The sequence below is a fragment of the Mycteria americana genome, chromosome 7, assembly GCF_035582795.1.
Source record: "Mycteria americana isolate JAX WOST 10 ecotype Jacksonville Zoo and Gardens chromosome 7, USCA_MyAme_1.0, whole genome shotgun sequence".
NCBI classification, from domain to species: domain Eukaryota; kingdom Metazoa; phylum Chordata; class Aves; order Ciconiiformes; family Ciconiidae; genus Mycteria; species Mycteria americana.
The window spans coordinates 12,961,413-12,983,494 of NC_134371.1; the positions used below are offsets into that span (position 1 = coordinate 12,961,413).

The 22,082-nt window shown below is 53.2% G+C and overlaps 1 protein-coding gene across 1 annotated transcript; it reads right to left on the bottom strand.

The window, feature by feature from the left end:
* Positions 1 to 1,896: 1,896 nt before the first annotated feature.
* On the bottom strand, positions 1,897 to 21,452 carry BCL6 (BCL6 transcription repressor). The gene is made up of 10 exons (XM_075507123.1): positions 21,325 to 21,452; positions 11,921 to 11,959; positions 10,705 to 10,872; positions 9,392 to 9,613; positions 8,271 to 9,254; positions 7,495 to 7,676; positions 6,227 to 6,394; positions 4,695 to 4,825; positions 4,136 to 4,273; positions 1,897 to 3,206 (listed from the first exon to the last, which is right to left on the bottom strand). The coding sequence occupies exons 3-10, from the start codon at positions 10,863 to 10,865 to the stop codon at positions 3,063 to 3,065; spliced, it is 2,130 nt and encodes a 709-aa protein (XP_075363238.1). The 5' UTR covers positions 10,866 to 10,872; positions 11,921 to 11,959; positions 21,325 to 21,452; the 3' UTR covers positions 1,897 to 3,062.
* Between the last annotated feature and the right edge of the window lie 630 nt (positions 21,453 to 22,082).

Genomic DNA, 22,082 nt, shown 5'->3' on the forward strand with positions numbered 1-22,082 from the left:
TGTGTGGGGCAAGCAGGGTTGTCAGCCCAGCCCAGCTACTTCCAAAAGTGACAACTGCAGTAATCAGAGAGGTAGGGAGCTCAAAGACAGGCAGCTCCTGACAGGGAGGGGAGAAACCTAAGTATGTGTGTCAAATGAGGACAGTATGTGTGCCAAAACCCTGTCATGAGGACAGCCAGCTTTACTAAACATTAAAAACCTACTGGGAAGAGGTGGAGAGAGGACGTAAGTAAGGGAGCAAGGCGCGAAAGCAGGTTTTTGCTATTCCCAATGCTCAGGCAATGCCCCATTTGTTGTCATTTTTCCCCCACCCTGTGCCTAACATGAGTAAGCTGGTGAGGACTTGTGCTAGGCTCAGCCCTGCCGAGCAGTCAGTGGGGTGTGCCCAGCCTGCGGGGTGACAAATAGGCTCCTGCCCCGGGAGGATGCATGCGAAGAGAGGTTTTTGCGGCCGAGAGGCCCTCACCCCACAAAAAGCCTGCCCCGCAGCAGGCGGGCGCTTGCTGCAGGCTGCCAGGCATCCGTCCTGCCCGGCCAAATCAAACAGCAGGAGGAGGGAGAGGCTGGCTGCAGCTCAGTGCTCAGCCTTTGCTTTTTTGGGGGCTTCTTCATGTGCCAGCAGATCAGGTCCACTGTGAGACAAGCCAGAGGAGCTGGGGGTCCTGCAAAGCAGTGCTGCAAATTGGCTCCCCCCGCTTCTTGGCATTTCCCTCCCATGCAGGGGTGCTTTGGTTGTCTCCTGTCCACCTCTGTCCCATGGTGTGTTACAAAGCCCATCTTCTTCTTCACTTCCAGCTCCTCCTTACTACATCCCCTCCTGTCCCTGTAAACAGTGAAGCCCTCCCCTTTCAGCTGGTGTTTCCAAGTCCCCTCACTGTGAATGACCCGCAAGCCCTGCACCAAAATTATCCATGAATTAACTAAACTAAAAATGAAACAAGCCCTGTGTGGATCAGACCCCACCCTGGGCCATGTTGAGCAGTGGCCCTGCTCCACACCAGCGCTGGTTGCAGCCGGTCCTGCCTGTGTAATTCAGAGCAGCTTTTTGCATGAGGCTCTTTGGTTTTCTGCAACTAGTGAGCCCTCACCAGCAAAGAGCTGCTGAGTTGCTTGCAGAGAGCACAAGGCACTTGCATGGACCCCCAGCATCCCCACTTCCCAAGGGCTTGGTCACCCCATGGCTTCACCCCCCAGCTCTGCACAGCCACCCAAATGGACCAAAGCATCTCCTCTCCCTACTGGGGGAGAGCAGGGGGACTCCCTCAAGCTGGGCTTTCTCAGCTCTGGCCCACAGCCAGGGTGCAATGGCTGGAAGCCCAGAGATGCTATCAGCCAGTGAGTTCCTGGAGGGGGTTACAGACCCTGCTCCACAGAACCATTGCACAAGGCAGCCGAACCAGCAGTTCCCCCCCCCCGCCCCACCCCAGGTGCTGGAAAGCAAGAGGAGCAGCAGGCAGATTTCTGCCCTGAGCAATTCTGGCAATTGCATTGGTTTCCAGGAAATATAAATAACTACCTGGCCATCTGGAACTGGCCCTGGGCTGGGCAGCAAAAGGTCTCTCCCAGGCTCTGCCCTATTTCTGCCAGCTACTCAGTGCAAATGAAGAAAGTATCAAGGAGGTAGCACAGTGGAACAGTCCCCACCAGGATGCAGAGCAGAGAGCTCGAGTTCTACTCTGACCTCATACCAGAGACCATCTTCACTCGACCCTGTGAAGTGGTCGAGTGAAGGCTGAAGGTCGACTGAAGGTGGCTTCAGCCAGCCCTGCCTTCAGTGCAGGGCCAGAGCTGCACCAAGCCAAGAGCTCGTCCCGGGGCTTGGGATGCTCAGCCCCTTCCCAGGGCATCGACCAGCCTGGGAGAAGGACAGGCAAGAACAGACCCCTCACTCCATCATACTTCACTTTTCTTCATTTTATTCTTTTATTTGTACAGCTATATTTTACAGAACGCATTAATGCAGTTTAGACACAGCCCAAACCCTGTCTCCCGAGATTGTTTATAACACAAGCATGTAAAATAAGACCAAAAAACCCAAAAACAAAAAAATAAAACATTCCCCGATAGAGAGTTCCACCAAAACTCCTTTTGCAACATCAGGCTGTACCTTGAAGAAACTGAGCTCAATATAGTCCATACATTGAAAACTTCCATTGAAAAGAAAGGCACCGTGCGAAACCACATTTTACATATATACAGACTGAGAACTAGAACAAAAAAAATTACACTTTATTATTATTTTAAATTCCTTCTGCAGCTTTGTTGGTTTAATACACACTTTTTTGTAAATTGTAAACCTTCACTTGCAAAAAAATACAAATACACTGATGCATTTAGACAAAATATTTTCTTACTTGTACAGATGCAATACTTTAAAATATCTCGTTAAGTGCTCTATCATAATAAAGATTCTCAGAGTGGCTTCTGCCTGCAGAGTCCAACTGAGCCTTTAATGCATTTTATATATTTTTAATATAGCTTTTTTAAAGGTCTATATATATTTATTTTATATATATATTTATATATTTATATCTATATATATTTACAACTCTGCCATAGATTCCTTCACCTTTGGTTAAAAAAGTTAAAGCCCTCTCTTTAATAGCATACTTTCTCTTTAAAAGAACACACATTTTGCATACAAAAGAAAAAATCTGTTCCCATAAATCAACATTACATTCCTCATCTTCAAACGGCAAAGGCTGTGAAGATTAGACTCCAGAGTTTATCAACACTCCACTGCACAGACATTTAAAATGACTATTTTTATTTTTTATGTTTTATATACAATAAGATCTGAATAATTCTATTTTTCTTTTTGTTTCACATAATTGGGAAAAATAAAACCCGTGTATTTGTAATTTTTTTGTTTTTTAATTTCTAATGTTTTTCCACCTATCTGCACTATGGGTTTAGAGGCACTCCATCATGTGATGAATTTTTTTTTCTTTCTTTTTTCTTTTTTTTTTTTTCTTTTTTTTTCTCTTAAAGTGTTGCAAGTATCCTTTGGACAGCTTCTCTCCTCCACCCAAGATGACCTCCTCCTGGGAAATCCTCTGCCTTCAGCAGGCCTTGGGCAGCTCCGGAGGCACCTCGCTCGCTGAGATGCGGTACTGCACCTTGGTGTTGGTGATGGCCCCGTGCTTCTGCCGGAGGTGAAGCCGCAGCTGGCTTTTGTGGCGGAAATGCAGGTTGCATTTCTCACACTGCGGGGCGAGAGACAGGCAGAGGGTGTGAAACGTGATGGTAGGGATGGTAGGGGACACATCCTTCCCTTCAGGGCAGGCGTCCCACAGCAAACGCCCGTCCTCCGCCAGCTACCCCAGGATGCCGTGCCCATTATACTGGTGGATGAGGGAAAAGTGGGGACGTGGTGGGAGAAGCAGCACCTGGGGACACCCCATCCCAGGCTTTGAGCAGCACATTTCGGTTTATGGGATGCACAAAGGCTGAGGTCCCTTAAGAGAGGACCCTGGCTCTGATGGACATAGCGCCAAGCTCCTTATCTACGTGTTCAAACCAGCCACACGGCTACTCCAGGAGCTGCTTTTGACCCCTGCCAAGCTGGATGGCTCCAGAGGGATGTTTGGACGATAACCCCTGCTCCGATTCCCTCTCTAGCGGATGGGGAAAGCCCAAAAAGCCTCAGCAAAGAGCTGGGAGCCCCCAGGGCTGCAAGCAAGGCAGGGCAGGCTGCTTGCTCAGCACAAGTGCCACCAGCACAGGGGACCCCAAGCCAGGCTGTCTGCTCCATTCCCCCATCCCCGCACACAGCGGGCGGCTGTAATTTAAGCCACAGCTATTTGGAGAAGTGTGACCTTCTTCCATGCAGATGGGGTGGAAGAAAAGAAGAGCAGCTAAGATATACCCAGACTGGGCTGCACGTCAGTGTTTCCAACGCAGATGCTCATGACAAAATACCACATTGGCATCAGCTAATACACGAGAGGGGGACAGGGCATGAGGAGCAGGGACGTGACCTTGGTGTGGGGCCTCAAGAGGCTGGCAAAGGGCATTGGGGTGCTGCAACCAGCCCATGTGAATGCCCGGTGTCTTCCCAGCCCCCCAGGTTTGGCAGCATCCTCCCCCAGCCCCAGCTGAGTGCCCCCACAAAAAAAAATGCAGGGTCACTCACATGATACGGTTTCTCTCCCGTGTGGATTCGAAGGTGACTTTTGAGGGTCTGCAGGTGCCGGAAGCGTGTGCCGCAGATCTCGCAGGGGTATGGCTTCTCCCCGGTGTGGATGAGCACGTGAGCACGGAGGTGGGCCACCTAGAGAGAGCAGCTCTGGGTGAGGACAGTCCCAGGGATGAGGGCATCCCACCAAGAGCAAGGGCATCCCCGTGGGAGCAAGGACATCCCACTGGGAGCGAGACTGTGCCCTGCCATCTTTTTTTCATCTACTGGGTTCTAGCTAGGAGTCAGGACCGCATATGTCTGAGGTCTGATATCTCCAATCCTCAACAGCAAACAGAGGAGAGGAGCTAAAACCAGCAATCAGGCTTCCTATTAAGCCAAACTGTCCCACACAGACCTTAAGGACCCTATTTATCCCACAACACCACGGGAAGAGCTGCCCAAGGCAGTGAGCCCATCAGCCTCCTCCCTGCCATGAGGCATCACTGGTCTTGGGCAGGAGGTCCAGCCATGTCCCACCTCCCCAGGCACTGCAGGTCCCAGAGGCCACATGCACCTGGACAAATCTGGCTCCACAAGTCTCGCATTTGTAGGGTTTCTCTCCGGAGTGGATGCGCGTGTGGGTTTTCAGGTTGGCTGGCCGGTTGAACTGTGCCCCGCAGATGTTGCAGCGGTACGGCTTTTCTCCTGCAGAGCCCAAAAGAAAGGGTGAGGGATTAAGTACAGGAGTGCTCAGCCCCCATGATCCATGGTGCTCCCCAGAACTAAGTCCCTTCAGGTGCCAGACCCCATAGCATGAAGCACCAGCCCTGACTCCTGTCCCTTTTGGAGATGGCTGTGGACAAGCACCATTGGTCAGGACAGCTCGGGGTGTCCCCAGAGCAGGGTGAGCTCAGGAGGTACCCCGGGCACCGTGGGTACCTTTTCTTTTTCAGGTTGGGAGCTGCAGCTTTCAGGGCAAGAAAGAAAGTTGGGCAGCTCTGCCAACAAGGATTAACAGCATCACTCCTCCCGGCCCCGCGACAGCATCAGTAAGCCACGCAGGGCCAGCTGCCTCCCTTCGGGCTCCTGGTGGTCACCAGCACATCCCACCTCAGCCATTCCCCACCTCTGTAGAGGAACGAAAAGAGCTGATAGAGCAGAAAGCCAAGGCACGCCCAGCGACCGGGCTCCCAAGTCATTATTCGGTTACAATCACCGCTGCTGACCCCCAGCAATGGGGGGAGCTGCAAAAAGGTTTTAATGAGTTTCTTTAGGATGGTTGAAGATGGGCTCGATGGGGAGTGGGAAGCAGCCATCGTCTATCCCTTCCTGCCTTTTTCTTTTGTTTCCAGGCTTTGACCCCACGCACCCTCGAACCCTGCCTTGGCACTTGTGTCATCTCAGTCACCTGCACAGCCCTCCTGGAGCTCAGCTGAGACTGTGGGAATTTATGTCTAATTCAGTGCAGCAGCACTGAGTCGTCAGCACGGACTTCCCTTCCCCAGCTAGTGAACTGGCTGTTGACATGTTAAGCATTAATAAAAGCATGAAAAAAAAAAAAATCCCTAGGTTTGTCAGCAAATGACTAAACCCTTAATATCCCCTTCCTTTCTCAGCTTTCATTGTGCTGATTCACAGAGTCCATCCATGCACAGATTTTCCCATCAGCAGAGTTTCTGCCAGGCTAGATATGATCTGGATTTCTAGGATGTAGGGGAAAAAAATCCCAGACTTCTCCCTAAATGTTCTTTTGATTTTTTTTTTTTTTTAATGTCTACCACAAAGTAACCTGGAGGCCACACATCTGCTCCCAGCCACGCATTTTGCAAGGCACCTTTAGAAACAGTGGTGCCCAGTGCTTTACAGCGAAGGAGCTTGAGCTCCATCCTTGCTGTGAGGCCAGGCAGCATCCCCCCCCATTCCCAGATTTGGTGCTCTGCCCAAGGGCTCCCTGGCAGCACCAAGAAAAGCACCTTGCTCTTCCCATCAGGGACACCTTGTGACACAGAGCAGGGACACTGCACCTGGGACAAACCCAGCCATAAATGCCCACGTGCCCAGCAACCCACGGCCTCCCCAGTAAGTTGTCCGTGACCAACACTGTACCTGTGTGGACAGTTTTGTGGCTGGCAAGGTTCCCCTTGTAGCGGAAGGAGGCCTGGCAGCGGTCACACTTGTAGGGCTTGTCACTGTGGACTTGCAGAGAGTGTCTCTTGAGAGAGGCCTCCTCGGAGAACCGGCAGTCGCACTCGTTGCAGAAGAAGGCTCCGTTCTCTGTGAGGGCACAGAGGTGAGCAATGAGATGGGCAATGCATGGGCCAGCTCCTCGATGGGCCACGGGATGTGTTTGGGATGGTGGAGAGGGGCAGCTAGAGCAAGTGTTGGAACAAGAAGCTGAGTGCAAACGTTTGCGGTCAGCGGTGCTTGCACCGTGCCGTTACCTCCTGACCTCCTTGTGCACACAGCAACAACATGCATGGTTTGAGAGAGCAAAGTCGTCACGAGCCATCCCTCCTTCAGCACGACACAAGCTGCTTCCAAGAAGCCAGCATCTCACCTGGACCTCAGAGAGGTCCACAAAGGCACCCAAGTTATCAGGCATCCTCCGAAGGATGGATGCTCAGCTCTGGAGCAACGCCAGCACCTTTGGAGATCTTAAACCTTTACATGTATAGATGTCTTCCTTGAGCATGGGAAGACCATCATCATCTGAAGCGCAAGGCAAGTCCCCCCAGTAGGAGGGTGCCTAACTCTTAAATGCTGCATGTAGCTTTGAGCATCACCACAGTGGGGTTCCCTCTGCGGATCTCTGCCCACACCACAGGTGACAATTCTGCATTCCCCCTCCCTGAGCTACAGGCAGATGGGTGCACAGATACTTGTCTCTGTGCTTGTGGAGTTTTGCAACAAGATTGCAGGCCTCATTATCTGCATTTCTCCAGATGTGCACATTGGGCTCCCTGATAATGAAGATATCATGACAGATGCATGAGACACACCGTCTTGCCCAATCCCCATTAGGGTCATTACATCTGCCAAGCTTGTTCTCCTGTGGTTCTGGTGGGGTGGGGTGCACTTTGTTTCCTGTCCTTAGCTGCCAAGTTTGCAGCAGGTGACTAACTCCCTGCACAAGGTATCTGGACGGGGCTGGGGAAGGGGAGGAAGGAAGCAATTCCCATGTGCGTGTCCCTCACTTGCATGCACACAGCTGGTCAGCCAGTTAAGAGGGGACTGTAAAGCACCCTGGGATCCACCACCATCAGGGACAGGTCTGACTGCCCGTTCGGACACAAGGCATTGGTTGGACGGGTCCCCAGACTGCACAGCCCCCTTGCCTGCTGGTTGAAAAAGGCGACCAGGGATGCAAGACTCACCACAGCTGGAGTCAGAGTATTCAGACTGGGTTTCCCCCATCTCCTCTCCAAAGTTTGAGCCAGGGGTATGAAGGCACATCTCAGCATGTTGGGGAGACTGGCAGCCACAGGAGCTGCACTTTGACGAATGCATGTACAGTGGAGACTGCCCTTCGCTGCTCCGAGGGGACCCAGCCCGAGACCTGTGGAAGGACAGCAGTGCACACAGCTGTGAGAAGGCTCTTGCTGTGCTTGAGCTACTGGGCCCTTGTTTGCACCCTTCCATACACAAGGGACAGCCATGTTTTATGGGGACTCTTTTGTGGTGAGATGCACAGCATAGCCCTGATCAACAACAGGTCCCTGAGCCTCAATCCTTCAGGTGCCCACCACCAAACAACCTCAAAGCTCTCTAGGAACATCCAGGTCCAGAGGATAGCGTACTGTTCCCTGGTAGTTTGGCCTTTCCAACACTTACAGCCAACCAAAAGCTCAAGGCACAGGGAGTCTGGTAAAAACCAGGTTGGGCAAATCCAGGCTCCAGAAACTGTCCAGAGCTGCTGAAGTGAGCCAGTGATTCCTGAGCCAATGTTCCCAATTCCGTCGCCAGGCCAGGCTAGGTGGGGACAGCTGGCACCCAGCTGATGTCACTGGCAGTGCTCCACCAAATGCAGAGGCTTCCACCTGCTCATGGCTGGACTCCTCAGCCCAACACTACAGCTATTTCACACATTTCCAAGCCCTCACCACCAACACAGGGAGTCCTGTCTCTTGTGGCAGGGGGGAAATCTTCTCACCTGTTAACGATATTGTTGAGTCTGCTTGCTTGTGGGATAGTAGAGTCTTCTCCATTCACACTCATCTTGGTGGGGGATTGCACGTTGAGATGCTCCGGCTCCATGGACTGCTGGCAAGTGGACATGGGCATGTAGGTGCGAGGAGAGAGGGTTCCCATCTCGTTCTGGTCAGCACTGTCTTGCTTGGTGCTCTGATTGAGAGAGTTGAGGACAATGAACTTGTACTTCTTCCAGTTGCAGGCTTTGGGGTCTGTGGGGCTCTTAGTGAAGAGGGAGTTGGAGCTCTGACTGATACGGGCATTCTTGCTGCTGCTGGACTCGGTTGGCGAGTTGGGCTGACAGTCTGACTTCTGGGGGCTCTGAGGGCTGATGAGACCCTTGCGGTCCAAGGGGGTGTTGGTGGGCTCAAAGTGCTGGCTGATCTCATCCTCTGAAGAGGTCCGCTCCTCCTCTTTGGCCACTTTGTCGCAGGAGAAATAGGGATTGTTCCGGATCGAAGGGACAACAGGTTTGGGGCCAGAGGCCACGCTGTAGTGCATGTCGCTCCTGGCTTCTTCAGCAGCACCTTCTTTCGGAGCATAGATGGTAGCGTGGCACATGTTGGCCGAGATGTCGGTAATGGTTCTCATGTACTCAGTGGGGATTGTCCTGGAGCTGTCGCATGGCAGGATCCTCTCCTTGGGGAAGGCACCTGCCCTCGAGAGTTCGGAGAGAGGCATCCTCATCTCCCGCAACTCGTCATCCACAAGGAAGCTATTTAGAGGGAGAGGGCTGTATCCATGGTAGGAAATGGGGGATCCAGACAAACTATTGATCAAGCCAGGTGCAAAGGCCCTCCCATTGCAGAGGGACCCATTTTGGAGAGGCATGCTGTTCTCTGAGACATCTCTGCTCCGATAAGCCATCACCTCTGGGTGGCTCAGCATCCGTCCAGCCAAAAACTCTTCCCTTGGGGTCTTCACAGCAGACACCATCTCCGCTTCACTGGAACCAGGCAAAAAGGAGGGAGACGCAGTCATTTTCAGCCCGTAAGGATAAGTTTGCAGATACTTTGCCAGTTCTCCCCCCTCCCACCCAAACACACCATCCCAGGCTCTCCAAAGTTCACTCATGGCGCTCACCTAGACTTGACAAACCTTCGACAGGTATCAACCACGTGCTCCATCTGCAGGTACAGCGCTGTGGCCATCACGGCCATGATATTGTTCTCCCTCAAGTTCAGGCGGGATGTATACATGAAGTCCAAGAGGATGCAAAACCCCTCAGGGTTAATTTCGGGGTCCAGGTTGATGACATTCAAGTTGCACTTGAGCTGGTCAGTGAAGATGCTGTAGAAGAGGCCACTGCAGAGAGGAGTTACGAGAGAAGACAAGTGTTATGACAATTCAGAGGAAGAAAGGAGAATTTGTCTGAAATCCCTTAGCACAGAGGGGTTCGTGAATGGGAAGGGAGGAGGAGGCAATTACAGAATTCCCTGAGCTTCCCCCTTATTATCAAGCTTGGTTTCTCAGCTTAGTAAGCGTCTTCTGCACTGCACTTTTCCCAACTGGAACAGCCTGCTTTTAGATCTCACCTGCTCAACAACTCCCCACTGCCTCCATTTAGAAATTCCCCCTTTTTTTTGTTGTTGTTGTTCTTGCCACCACCCCCTTCCCACTGTGACTCATTTCTTTCAGAAGCCTCTTGGGGCATCCACACTCACCCTTTAATCGGGGGGGGGGTGGGGGGTGGGGGGAGGAAGGAAATGTTGACAAAACATTTTTCAGATGTCTTAATAGTCAAACCCTGGCTTTTTCAAATCTTTATACCTTGTCAGCAGGAGACCCTGGAAGGCATCTGCTGTAATTCAACTGGGCAATGGTGGGATGTTAATTAGTGTTCACTAGGAAGCAATTCCAGCAATCCTAGGAGCTGGAAAGGGATTTCAGACCCCACCAGGCTTGAAAAGAAAATCAGCAAAGGTGGGTGCAGCCAGCAGCCTGGGAGTCAGGGAGGAATAGCTCTAAAAATAGCAGCGGCAGGGGACACTGCGGTCACAGAGGACTCGCTCACCCCAGCGAACATCCAGCCCTCCTTCCCCTCCCCTCCCCTGTCCCTGCAGAGCGTTTGTGCTTTGCCTTCAGGGATGTGCCTCACCTCTGCTGTGCTCCTGTTTGTCTCCATGGGCTGCACGTGGGCAGATGTGGGCATGCAAGGAGGACAGAGGTGTGGGCATGCAAGGAGAGAGGTGTGGGCACTGCGCTGGAGGCAAAAGGTCTCAGCTCTAATCCCACTGCAAGTACAAATTTCTTGGAAGCCCCTTTCCATTCTGCTTCTCTGCCTCCGTTTCCCTGTCTGTAAACCCCATGAGCCTCCCCGGGGCTGCAGCAGTGTCGCTTGTGGCCAAAGGCAGAGGGAGCAGGGAAGGGAGTCAGGGAGGGGACCCTGCTCTCACCTGCAAGCCATCAGGACCGTTTTGTGGGCTCTGAACTGCTCCCGGTTCACAATGATGACGACGTCGGTCAGGATATCCCGGCTTCTAAGGCGGTTGAGATTGAGGAGGACATCGCTCGCGTGGCGGGTGAACTGGATGCAGCTGTCTGCCGGCGAGGCCATCTCGAGTCTGCTCAAAACAGAAGCGGGAGGAAGATGGGAATGGAGAAGCAGCCAGGCAAGTGCCCTAAACCCAGCGAAGAGACAGCTGCTGCTCTCTGTGCTCAGATGTGCTCAGATGGCCAACTGCCGCTGGTAGGGACAGCACCAGCTCTTCAGTCCCAAGACAGACAGTCCTGCACCACGCCAACTGCCTGCCAGGCTGCCTGGTGAGACACTGCCAGCAGTGAGACCTGGCACGTCTCAGTCCCACCCAGCAAGCTGGTGGGCGAAGGTGACCAGACCCTCCTGAGGATTAGCTAACCACCTCCTCTTTCTCCCTGCCTCACCCATGGCGGCTCCACCCCAGCCCACTCCTCCCCCCACCACTTGGGTTCATCTTCATGAAGCTCCCAACACAGCTTCCCTGCCTTCAGATCTTCCTCAGGAGCCATCCCCCTCATCCGTCTGCTGGCTGGCTGCAAATCTAGCCAGGGGAATCAAAACAAGCCTTGAAGGTCCCAACTGAAGCTGAAGGATTTCAACATCTGGAAAATCCAGCCCACAGTGGATTCACCCACCAGCAAACTACTTTCCTGCTCCCAAGTGGTGGCCACTCTGGAGAAGACCTGTTCACAGTTTCCCAATGAATCAGTGGTGGCAGTGAGGAGCAGAACTCATCTAACCTGCTGGGCTGCTACCCACACCGCAGCCCAGTCTCTCCCAGTGAGCAAGGCTTGGGTTAGTCGAGGAACACGAAGCCTTCCCCCAACACAACACCCATTGACCCATCTCGGAGGTGTCATCCCAACCAGTACCCAGGAAAGCCCACATCTCCCTGTGCCTGAAGTCTGGGCTGCAACGTGCACCTTCAGCGTCAAATTCCTCCATGACCACCCCCCTCCCACAACCTCGACTCCTCCTCCTTCCCCAGCAGCATATGAACGTACAGTATTTTCTACAGAGCAGCTGCTCTCCTGACAACAAATTCCAGCTGGGTCTAATGAAACATTTCATTCAACACGGTAAAGGGAAGGGGGAGGGTTAGGAGGGGAAGCACAAAATTTAAATTTACATACCCAATGCCTCAATTCACAGTCCAAAAGTTTCTTTCAAACCTACAAATAAAGCATAAGAAAACAAACGTCACATTAGCTGGTAATTATGAATTGGCCATGGCAGGACACAAGCCTGCTGTTTTGCTCGAGTATCAGTTGGATAAAAGCTGGAGATAACAAACCTTCTACTCTCCAGTAAGGTTAACATTTGTTTCTTCCGGTACAGTACGTTCTTATCACAACCACAGGCTTTGAGAATCCAATCATAGCTTCTTCCACACCCTCTAGCCCAAACCATGGGCGTATGCCAAGGAGATTTTCATTTCCATGACTCAGGAACTTAAAGGCAGGTGGGGAAGGGAAGTCAAGCGAGAATTTTCTCACCACTTCTTTCAGAGATAACTCTTCCCCTGCCAAGATCGAATTCCTGGCTGGTGCCACATCCAAGACCAATGCCATATTCCCAGCACCTTGTTAACAGGTATGACTTACACACAAACATCTGCTGCCACTCTGCTCAGAAACCTGGAAAGCGCCCGAATCCAGTCCTCCAAAACAGCTACTGCCCTTCTCAGAATACCCACGCGCTCCAGCCAGCAGTGAAAATGCCCTGGGACGGGACTGCTGAACAGACTTGGGAGGATATGGGCGTCAAGTACCAAAGTGACTTGGCCAGGATCACAGAGGAAGCCGGTGGCGGAGACGGATGAGGACCCAGAACAAATGCCTTCCTCTGGCTGCTGGGAAAGCCTTCCCCCAAACCGCAAGCTTTGTCTCCAGCCACTGGCTTCATGGGCAACGTGGCTGAGGCAGCATGGCAAGGAAACCCAGGAGTTAACTTCTTTTGAGAACTCACATTATTACTCCCAAATTTACTTAAAAGCAACAAAGATGACTGACCTGGCACTAATGCAGGAAGAAGATCCTCAGGCAGCCGCCCCAGCAGGGAGAAGCACAATAAATAAGTGAACCAATGAACCCCAAGACCTTCATCACACTATTTTGAGGACCGACCCCCAAAATCCCGACAGAGACAGCAAGACTGCCAGCACTTGCAGAGCGCCCATCCAGCCCCGCGAGGACAAGTGTCCCCTTCCCTCTCCCTTGTGGGAGATGCGCAGATCTGGGGCCCAAGCTCCCCTCATGTCCCCGGAGACACCGGGGTGGGATGAAGAGGTGAGATTTAAGGCAAGGTATCACATGCGAAACCCACAGGGGTATCTTACAGCCCCGTTCGAGCCATCAAATGCAAATCTTCAGAGCCGCTCTGAGCCTGGCTAGCTTAAAACTTTACGCACACACAAAAAGTGACTCATTTCCCAAATACTGCAGACTCTGACCTTTCCGTACACGCTCACTGCCAGCCGCTCGCTACCGTCAATCGCAAGCCAAGGGACTCGCAGTGCTCTGCAAGGAGCCCAGCATGCGTCTGTGTGTCCATACGAGCGGATGTATGCATTTGGGGCAGCTGGCTGGCATCCTGACCTCGGCTGTGTCGGCAGACACGCTCCGCCGGGCTCCCGGGGACTCACCCCGGTGTCACAGACTCGGGGAGGTGACCCATCCGTAAACCAACAAAGTTACAAACTGCGAGATGAACTCTGCGCCCGTGAGCATCACGTGAGAAGCTGCTGCTGCCGCCAAATTCCCTTACCCACAGCGAGGCAGCAGCGCTGCCTGGCCAGGGAGACACCCAGCTCCCCTCCAGAGCTGGACCCCCGCACAGTCCCCCCTCCACCCTCCCAAATTATCCCTCCCCAGCGCAGTGCTGCTGCAACGCCCACAGCCCGGGGAGCCCAGCAGGTGCATCCCAAGCAGCTCCCGGCTGCAGGATGTGGGCACGCAAAAAGGAAAGGGACCTTCCTTCCCCTCGCTATGCTGAGCCGGGTTAACCCTGCCCCTCCCGGCCTCTGCACAGCACCAGCCCTGCACCCCAGCACGGGAGGATGCTCTGACCGGAGACCAGCAGAGATGGGGACAGCAACAGAGACCAGTGATGCGGAGCAGAGAAGACCACCATGAACAAGCATGGCCTTCTCCATCCCCCCCCCCTCAAAGCCCATGAGGCTTCCCCAGGCTCAGCTGGGGCCAGAACATCACCCCAAGCCCCCCGACTCCAGTTTTCCTGCCCACTACCTTGCAGGTCTGGGCTCTCTGGCAGTGTTCAGGGCTGCACACCGGGGCTCGCCGTGCCCGGAGAGGAAGGTCTGGGCCAGACGCGGGGCCCATTTCGGGGTTGGCCGCATGGGACTGTCGCTGCTGCTGCCTTCCAGGAAGGCAATGGGTCTGCCCCAGCGGTTCAGGGAACGGCCCTTCCCTGCCGGCACCTCCCCGAGAAAACCCATTCCTGGAAGGGAGCCCAGGGCTGGCTCTGCCCTCCCCACGGCAGGCTCAGTCAGCATGGGGAGGGTGCACCTGAATGTGGGGCAACGCAAAGGGGAGACCCTCACAGGTCCCCCACCCCAGGGCAGAGGGGAGAATGAGGGACTTCCCCGTCCCACTGTCCCCACATCTATCTTTCTGCCACGCACAGGGAAACCCCTCCATCCATCTACTCTCCCATTTATAGGGAACCCCTTTTCATCCATCCTCCTCCGACCCCGTACAGTGGGGGGACTCCTTGCTCCCCTACCCCTCTTTGCATGGGGGATACCCCACGGTTTTTGCCCCTCTCCCACCCCCAAATGCATAATCTGGGGGAGGGCACCGATCACTCCCCCTCCCTGGGCCCCGGTCTCCTACCCCTCCAGAGCCTGCAGCGCCGACTCCCTCGCATCACCCTGGAGAGGTGGCTGGGTGAAGTCTCCCTTCCCCACAGCCTCATCCCACACAGTGCTCCGAAACTGCCCGCCCAGGGGAAGCTCCATCCTGCCCCCTCTTCCTCCCCAGTCCCAGCGCCCTGCAGGGTCCCAGCCCCATGGGAACAGCCCCCTGCCTGCCAGGGCACGCTGCCAGCTCCCCCCCCCCCCCCCCCCCATCCTGCCAAGGGATGCCTGCTTTCTACTGAACAGGGACCAGAGGCACAACCAAGAAAATGGGGTGGTGCGGGGACCCCCCAGGCACAGTCATGGGTGCTACAAGCCATGGCGAAGACTATGCTCCTGGCTGGGGATGTGCAAGCGCCCGGTTCCCCTTTCCCGGTGTCACGCAGTCAGGGGGCACTAAGCGTCCTTTAGCTATCACAGCAGAGTTTTATTAATTTAGTAGCTTCTGGTTGGCGTCTAGGCCAAAACGTGGCTGGATTAATAACAACACAAGAAGAGACCAAGAGAAGCCCTAGCGCACAGTGTCAGCACAGATCAAAACCAGCATCACTAGTGCAAGCCCTGTCGTTTTTTCCATCGTGCCCTTCTGTGAACGGATTGCACTCGCTCTATCGAGCGGTCTCTGCTAACTTTCAATCTGATCCAATTTCCTGCCAGCAAACAAATGTTTCTAGGAAATGCAATGCATTATCTGGACGGGTTTATTATCAGCATTTGGAACCAGGAAAACTGCATATTTTCTCGAGCGCTGCAGGGAACTTTATAGTTTGTACTTCAAAAGAGGGTTTAAAAGGATTGCCCTTGAAAGCTGGCCCTGCTCAAGTCTCCACATTGTTTTGGTCTTTGCAGAAGAAAACGCAGAGGAGGGGGGGAAGCACACTAAAACTGCTTCCAATGTTTTCCACTGAAGAGGACTCCCCTGCCCTCTACGGAGCCAAGCTCTGACTGTGAGGCAGAGGCAGCGCGTGCCCTTGGGAAGCGAGGAGTCAAGCCTTCTTCAGCATTTCAAACGACCCCAAGCAATTTGGCACATTAATTTTTCAAGGGAAGGCAGGAACCGCGTCCTGGCCGAGTCAAGGGAGCTACTCCAGAGAACAAGGGACAGACACTTTGCCCTGCCAACACCGAGCCCTGCACCGAGGTGCCAACCCAGCATCAGGGTGCAGCCGGAGCCGGGCGTCCCCAGCAGCTGAGCCAGGTCCCTGGCCTGGCTGCGCTCGGAGGAGGTGTCCCATCATCCCCACCCCGTTCCGGGGCAGTAAATCACCAGCTGGCACTGACCCTCCCCTCCCCGTCTCTGTCCTCCTGGGGCTAAGGGTGGCACAGCTCATCTTGGCAACAAGGAACAGCTCTGGCATCCCACCTGGATGGGACAAGACACGTATGCAGCTTGGGGTCCCACAGCCAGGGAGAGGCACCCCCTCACCACTATGTTTCTTTAGCCAAACATTTAAGGAGACTCTTTCAGGGGGAGCCCAGTCCTACGGGACGTGTTCTTCAGGACCCACTGTCCCGCAGTGTGCTTGTCCCAAGCTCTCCCCTCCATAAGCAGGGATCCCACATTCCCCGTGGGTACCCAGCATACAGCCCAAAGGCAGCACGCTGACCAGGAGAAAGAGGGGGAGGAAAACAACATAGTCCAAAAATTTCTCCCCTCTCCCAAGGCCCTTAGCTCTCCCTGTGTTTCAGATGTGAAGCTCCACTGAGATTGCTGGGGTTTTAAAGCAGTCCTGAAGACTACACACTTGCTCTGATTTACGGGTGTGTGTCTCTTTGGCTGCCAGCGTCCTGCAGCAATAGGAACGCACAAGATCTAGTATGGATTTTGAAAAAAAAAAAAAAAAAAAAAATGCAGGGAGGACTACATTTGCAGTCTAAATTTGCAGTCTGAAAGAGTTTACTGGTCAGATGCTGACTTTTGGATACTCATCTAACCAAACTGCAAACTGTGAACTCCTGAGGTTTGCCAATGCCTGCTGTAAACATGGAAACCAAGTGTCACTTTTTGCCAAACAGAAGAATGGTTTAAAAATAGATCTAGAAAAGAATACAGGCACTCAGCATACAGGGCTCCCGTTTATAGACTCCCATGCTACTATAAAATGGAGCAAGAGGTTGTGAGCACACAGGCAACTTTTCACCAAATTTAGATTTTACAAACTTCTCAGAGACCTGAAAACAACATTTCAGGCTCCAACTGAATCAGTAAAAGCTCTTCATGTGGAGTTTGCAGCCCAAACATTACAGGACACAGACTAAAACAGGCATGAAACGGTTCTTCAACCTCAATGCCATAAATACGGGAAGGTACATAAGCTATACACTGTGAAAAGCACCTACTGGTTAGAGCTTCATTTTATTCACCTATAGACTTTGTAACAAGATTTTATTTTTAATGGAGTATTCATGTAAAAGGAGAGGACACCCCCCTCCCCCCCTGCTCCTACAACACAGGACTGCCTCATGAAGTTTTACCACCTGTATTTGTAATGGGTTTTTGAGGACAACATTACTGTTTACTAAAAAAAAAAAAAAAAAAAAACAACACCCCCCCAAAAAATCCCCCAAAACCAAACCACCAAACACCATTCCTACAAATTAACATTAGGCTGCTGCCATCAGGGGCTGAAAGCTTCCCCCCATACTGGTTTTGACTGGGGTAGAGTTAATTTTCTTCATAGTAGCTAGTACGGGGCTATGTTTTGGATTTGTGCTGGAAGCAGTGTTGGTAACACAGGGATGTTTTAGTCCCTGCTGAGCAGTGCTTACACAGAGTCGAGCCCTTTTCTGCTCCTCACCCCACCCCACCAGCGAGGAGGCTAGGGGTGCACAAGAGGTTGGGAGGGGACACGGCCGGGACAGCTGACCCCAGCTGACCAAAGGGACATTCCACACCATAGGGCGTCATGCTCAGCATAGAAAGCTGGGGGAAGAAGAAGGAAAGGGGGGACATTTGGAGTGATGGCGTTTGTCTTCCCAAGTAACCGATAACACATGATGGAGACCTGCTTTCCTGGAGATGGCTGAACACCTGCTTGCCCATGGGAACGAGCGAATGTATTCCTTGCGTTGCTCTGCTTGCGTGTGCAGCTTTTGCTTTACGTATTAAACTGTCTTTATCTCAACGCACAAGTTTTCTCATTTTTACTCTTCCGATTCTCTCCCCAATCCCACCAGGGGGGAGTGAGCGAGCGGCTGCATGGTGCTTAGTTGCCGGCTGGGGTTACACCATGACACCCCCCAAAAAAAAAAAAAAAAAGGAAAAGAAGAAAAGCATAGCTTTAGAATATATCCTAAATTAGGCAGAAATTCAAGGGCAGATTAACACCACAACTCGGAAAGATTTTCACATGTGATTTCATGACCAGACCCAGAGAGAACTCCATATGGAAATGTCAGTGACTTTAATAAGCACTCGGTTGTTTCCAATTAGGCTCCTTAAGTAAGTTCAGTGGCATCCAGAGTTTCCTCTGCCACCTTCCTCCTAGCTGGCAAGCATTTTTTTTTTCTTTTTTTAACGAGCAGTTAATAAACATGTTCCCACTCTCCCGAGGCTGCCGGCTCCGCCAGCCGCTGCCCTGGCCGGGGAGGAGGGGAAGACACGACACTAGATGGCACCAGTTAGCTTTGCTGCAGGAGCAATTTTTCCCCTTGGAAAATAAAACACCCCAACCAAACCTGGAAAACATATAATTTTGTCGATGTAATTCTGTTTCTCTTAAAACGCGTCTGAGCAACATTATTTTTATGAGCTTTTCCAGCCTTGTTTTGAAAAACTTAATGTTTCTGCTAGGTTTATTTTTGTCTCATCAGACAGCAGGCTGAAGTCCTCCCAGCGCTGCAAACAGGGATGTCTAAAAAGTATCATAAAGACTTTTGACTGATTTTTCTTTTTTTTCTTTTTTGGGGTGGGATTTGTAAGAATCACTTCTCATTCCGACTTCTTCCTTCGCAATAATAACTAACCAGTTAACCTCCACTTCCTCTCCCAATATTGACTCAGACAGTCAGAACTGAGGGGGATTGGAAATTGGAATTGAAATGCATCCCAAGAGATCTTTGATCTGTTTTGCCAGTCAAAATTGAACGCTCGGAGATGAAGTCTTTTCTTACTGGAACAATGTAATAATCCATTCTTCTGGAAAATTGCTAGACACCCTTTGAATATTTTAATGGCTTGATGATTTGTTTCATGGGGCAAAAATTGCCATCCATAATTTAAGTTTTTAAACCCATGATCCTATCGTCAGAAGAAAACAACAGAACCTCAGGTTCTGCTTCTCCATGTATATATAAAGAGAGGTTTCCCCTAAAGTATTTTTAAAGCAGTTTTTGAACTGTAACCCCCCTAAGGACTGAAGGAAGAAGCCTGTATTTGCTCTTAAAGCACTTATCCTTTAAACCTTTGAAACAATACAGCAAATAATAATTTTTAAAGCATTTAAAACCTCAGGAGAGGAATCAATAAGCATCCCCAGATCGAACGAGGGCCTGATCCCATAGCTGGCCCTGCTGACACTTCCACTGGCGCAGGTACGAATTTGGCCCCAAACAGAGATGTCGGACCAACTCAGTGCTTCTCGCTGAGCCTCATCCTTCTGGCCCCAGCCTCCCTTCGCACCAATCCGGCGCCTACTTTAGTCAGTGGAAAAAACGAACCCGGGCTGGGGGTCAAAGGCAGCTTTTTAGGCACATCTGAGAGGCCGCCACAGATTTTTCTAAACAAACGCCTTGCTTTCTGTTTCCCTCCTTCCCAAGAGGCGATTTCATAACATTGCATACTGTGACTTTGCAAACTAAAGGGGGGGGGGGGGGCAGGATGGCGAGGCGGGGGGGGGGGCGGGGGGGGGGGGCGGCCGGGAGAGGTCGCTGCCGCCCGACCACGAAAGTTTTCATAACAAAGTTGGGCTTTTTCGGTTTTGTTTTGCCTTTTTTTTTTTTTAAGGGAGGGTTAAAAAAATAATATACACACACACACACAAAAACACACGCCTAACCAAAAAAAAAATCCTTCTCCCTTCCCCCGCTTGCTTTTTGCTTTTTTTGGGGAGCCGGAGGGAGGCTGGGGGGCGCAGCGGCGCGGGCCGGGCGCGGTGCGCGGGGGTTGCGCGGCTCTCCGCGGCCGGCCGGGCCGCTCGCTCCAGGAATAGCGTGTGGCCGGGGGCCAGCCCCGCGGCTGCCGGCGGCAGATTTACGAGCGCCTGTCGCCGCGCCAAGTCCGCCGCGGTAGTAAACACAGGGGAAGGGCTGCGATGGGGGCACCGGGGGGCTCCCCCCGCTCCGCAGCCGGGACCCCGTCCCTCGCACGGCTGCACCCCACTTCCCCCGCCGGCCGCCTTCCTCCCGGCGGAGGACCCCCTCTCCTCCCCGCGGGGGCTGTTATTATTATTATTTTGAGCCCTGCGCGTCATATTCAGAGCCGCTCCATACACTTTTCCCCCCTCTTCCCGAGCTTTGCATCGCGTTTTATTTTCCGGCCGGCAAAAGCCCGTCGCGGCCGCCCCGGCACACACCGTCGAGGCGAGCGCGGTTTCCCCCCGCCCCGGGCCGCCGCTCCGCCGTGCTCCGGGGCCGGCAGCCGGCGACGGCCGAGCCTCCCCGCGGGCTCCCCCCTTCCCCGGGCAGAGAAATGCCGCAAGTCTTCTCCATCACCGCCCGCTCTTAGCCCGGGGCTTGACAGATCACGGCGCAGCCCCGCCACAGGTTGCAGAACGCACCAGCCGTTCCGCAGTTGCATCGGGGACGGAATAACAATAATAATGTCATATTAACGTAATAATAAAAATAGAGAGGGGGGGAGGGAAAACGATGCGGAAAGGCCGGAGCGGCGGTGCCCGGTGCCGCCGAGCCCCCGCGCTGCCGCCAGCCCCGCTCCGCGGCGGCTTTGTGCGGCGGCGAAACGACAACAGCGACACAACACGCTCAAAAAAACCCCCCAAAAAACCAAAAAAGGAGAGAGAAAATGAGGAGAAGGGGGCCAAAAAAAAAAAAAGGGGGAGAAGAAAAATAACACACCCCGATCGAGGGATCCAGCCATTGGGAGCCGACCCCGAGTCACGCAAAACGCCACACGCTCGGCGGCCGGCAGCCGCGATCGCCGCCGTCCTGCGCCCGCGGGGCGGCTGCAGGTGCAGAGAGGAGCTGCCGCCGTCCTCCCCGTCCCCACCCGGCCGTCACGAGTGCGGGAAAGCCAATAATCCCAGATAACCGATAATCCCCGGGAGAGGACGGCGAGGGGAGACACCCCCCCCCCCCTCCCCTTATACGCGCTCCCGGCGTTAAGACATGCAGGCACCCCTATTTTTCTCGCCTGACAGCGGGGAAGGAGAGAGGGGTGTGTGTGTGTGTGTATGGGGGGGGAATGAAATAAATAAATAAAGCAGGAAAAAAATTTTAGATTTAGGAGATAATAATAATAAAAAAATATTAAAGGGTTGTCGGGGCACCTGCCGCGGGAAAGGGGGGGGGAAGGAAAGAGGGGGGGAAAAAAAAGGGTAGAAATATATAGAGGCGGCTCCGCGCCAGGCGTCGGAGCGGGGCAGGGAGGGAAAGAGGAGGGAAAAAAAAATGGAGAGAAAAAAAAAAAAAAGAGCGAGAGAGAGAGAGAGAGAGAGAGAATTAAAGGGTAAAATCGGCCGCGGCAATAGAAGCAGCAATCACCTGGTCTCCGGGCTTTCCTAGAAACTCCTTGCATCACCACTTCTAAGAACCCCAGTTCTAAGAATCAACAGAGCCCAATTCTCGGAATTTGAGCTGCAGACTCTACCATTGCGCGAAGCATGGGGAGGGCCGCGGACCTCCCCCCGCCGCTCCGTCGCCGCCGCCGCCGCCCTCCCGGGCCGCGCGCCCCCCCCGCGCCGCCCCCTGCGGGGGCGGCGCGGGGGGGGGCGCGCGGCCCGGGAGGGCGGCGGCGGCGGCGGGGGTCCCATCGAGTCGCCCTCCCTTCTTCACACACACCCCCCCCCCTCCCCGTTCACAGTGGTCGCGCCCGGGCGGCGGGTCACGTGGCGGCGGGTGCTGTGTGTGACGTGGGGGCGCGGCGGGGTGGCGGCGCGCGGCCGCGGAGCAGCAGCAGCAGCGACAGCGGCGAACGGGGGGTCCCGGCTGCAACGCCGGGCGGTGCAAACACACATCCCACCCCCCCACCCCCCAAGCTCTCTCGGATAGAGAGAGAGAAAAGGAAGAGATCCGGGGAGGGGGGAAAAAAAAAATTTGCACCTTTTAAATTTTTTTTTTTAAATTATTCTTTGTTTTTATATTTGATTTTGGGGGGGTCGGGTCACTTTCGCGTTTAAAAAGCAACCCTCCCCCCTAAAAAAAAAAAAAAAACCCAGCGAGCAAAGCCAGGATGCTGCTGCATTGCACTGGATTTTTACATTTTTTAAAATTGTTTTTCCCTCAATCAGCTTTTTTCTTAA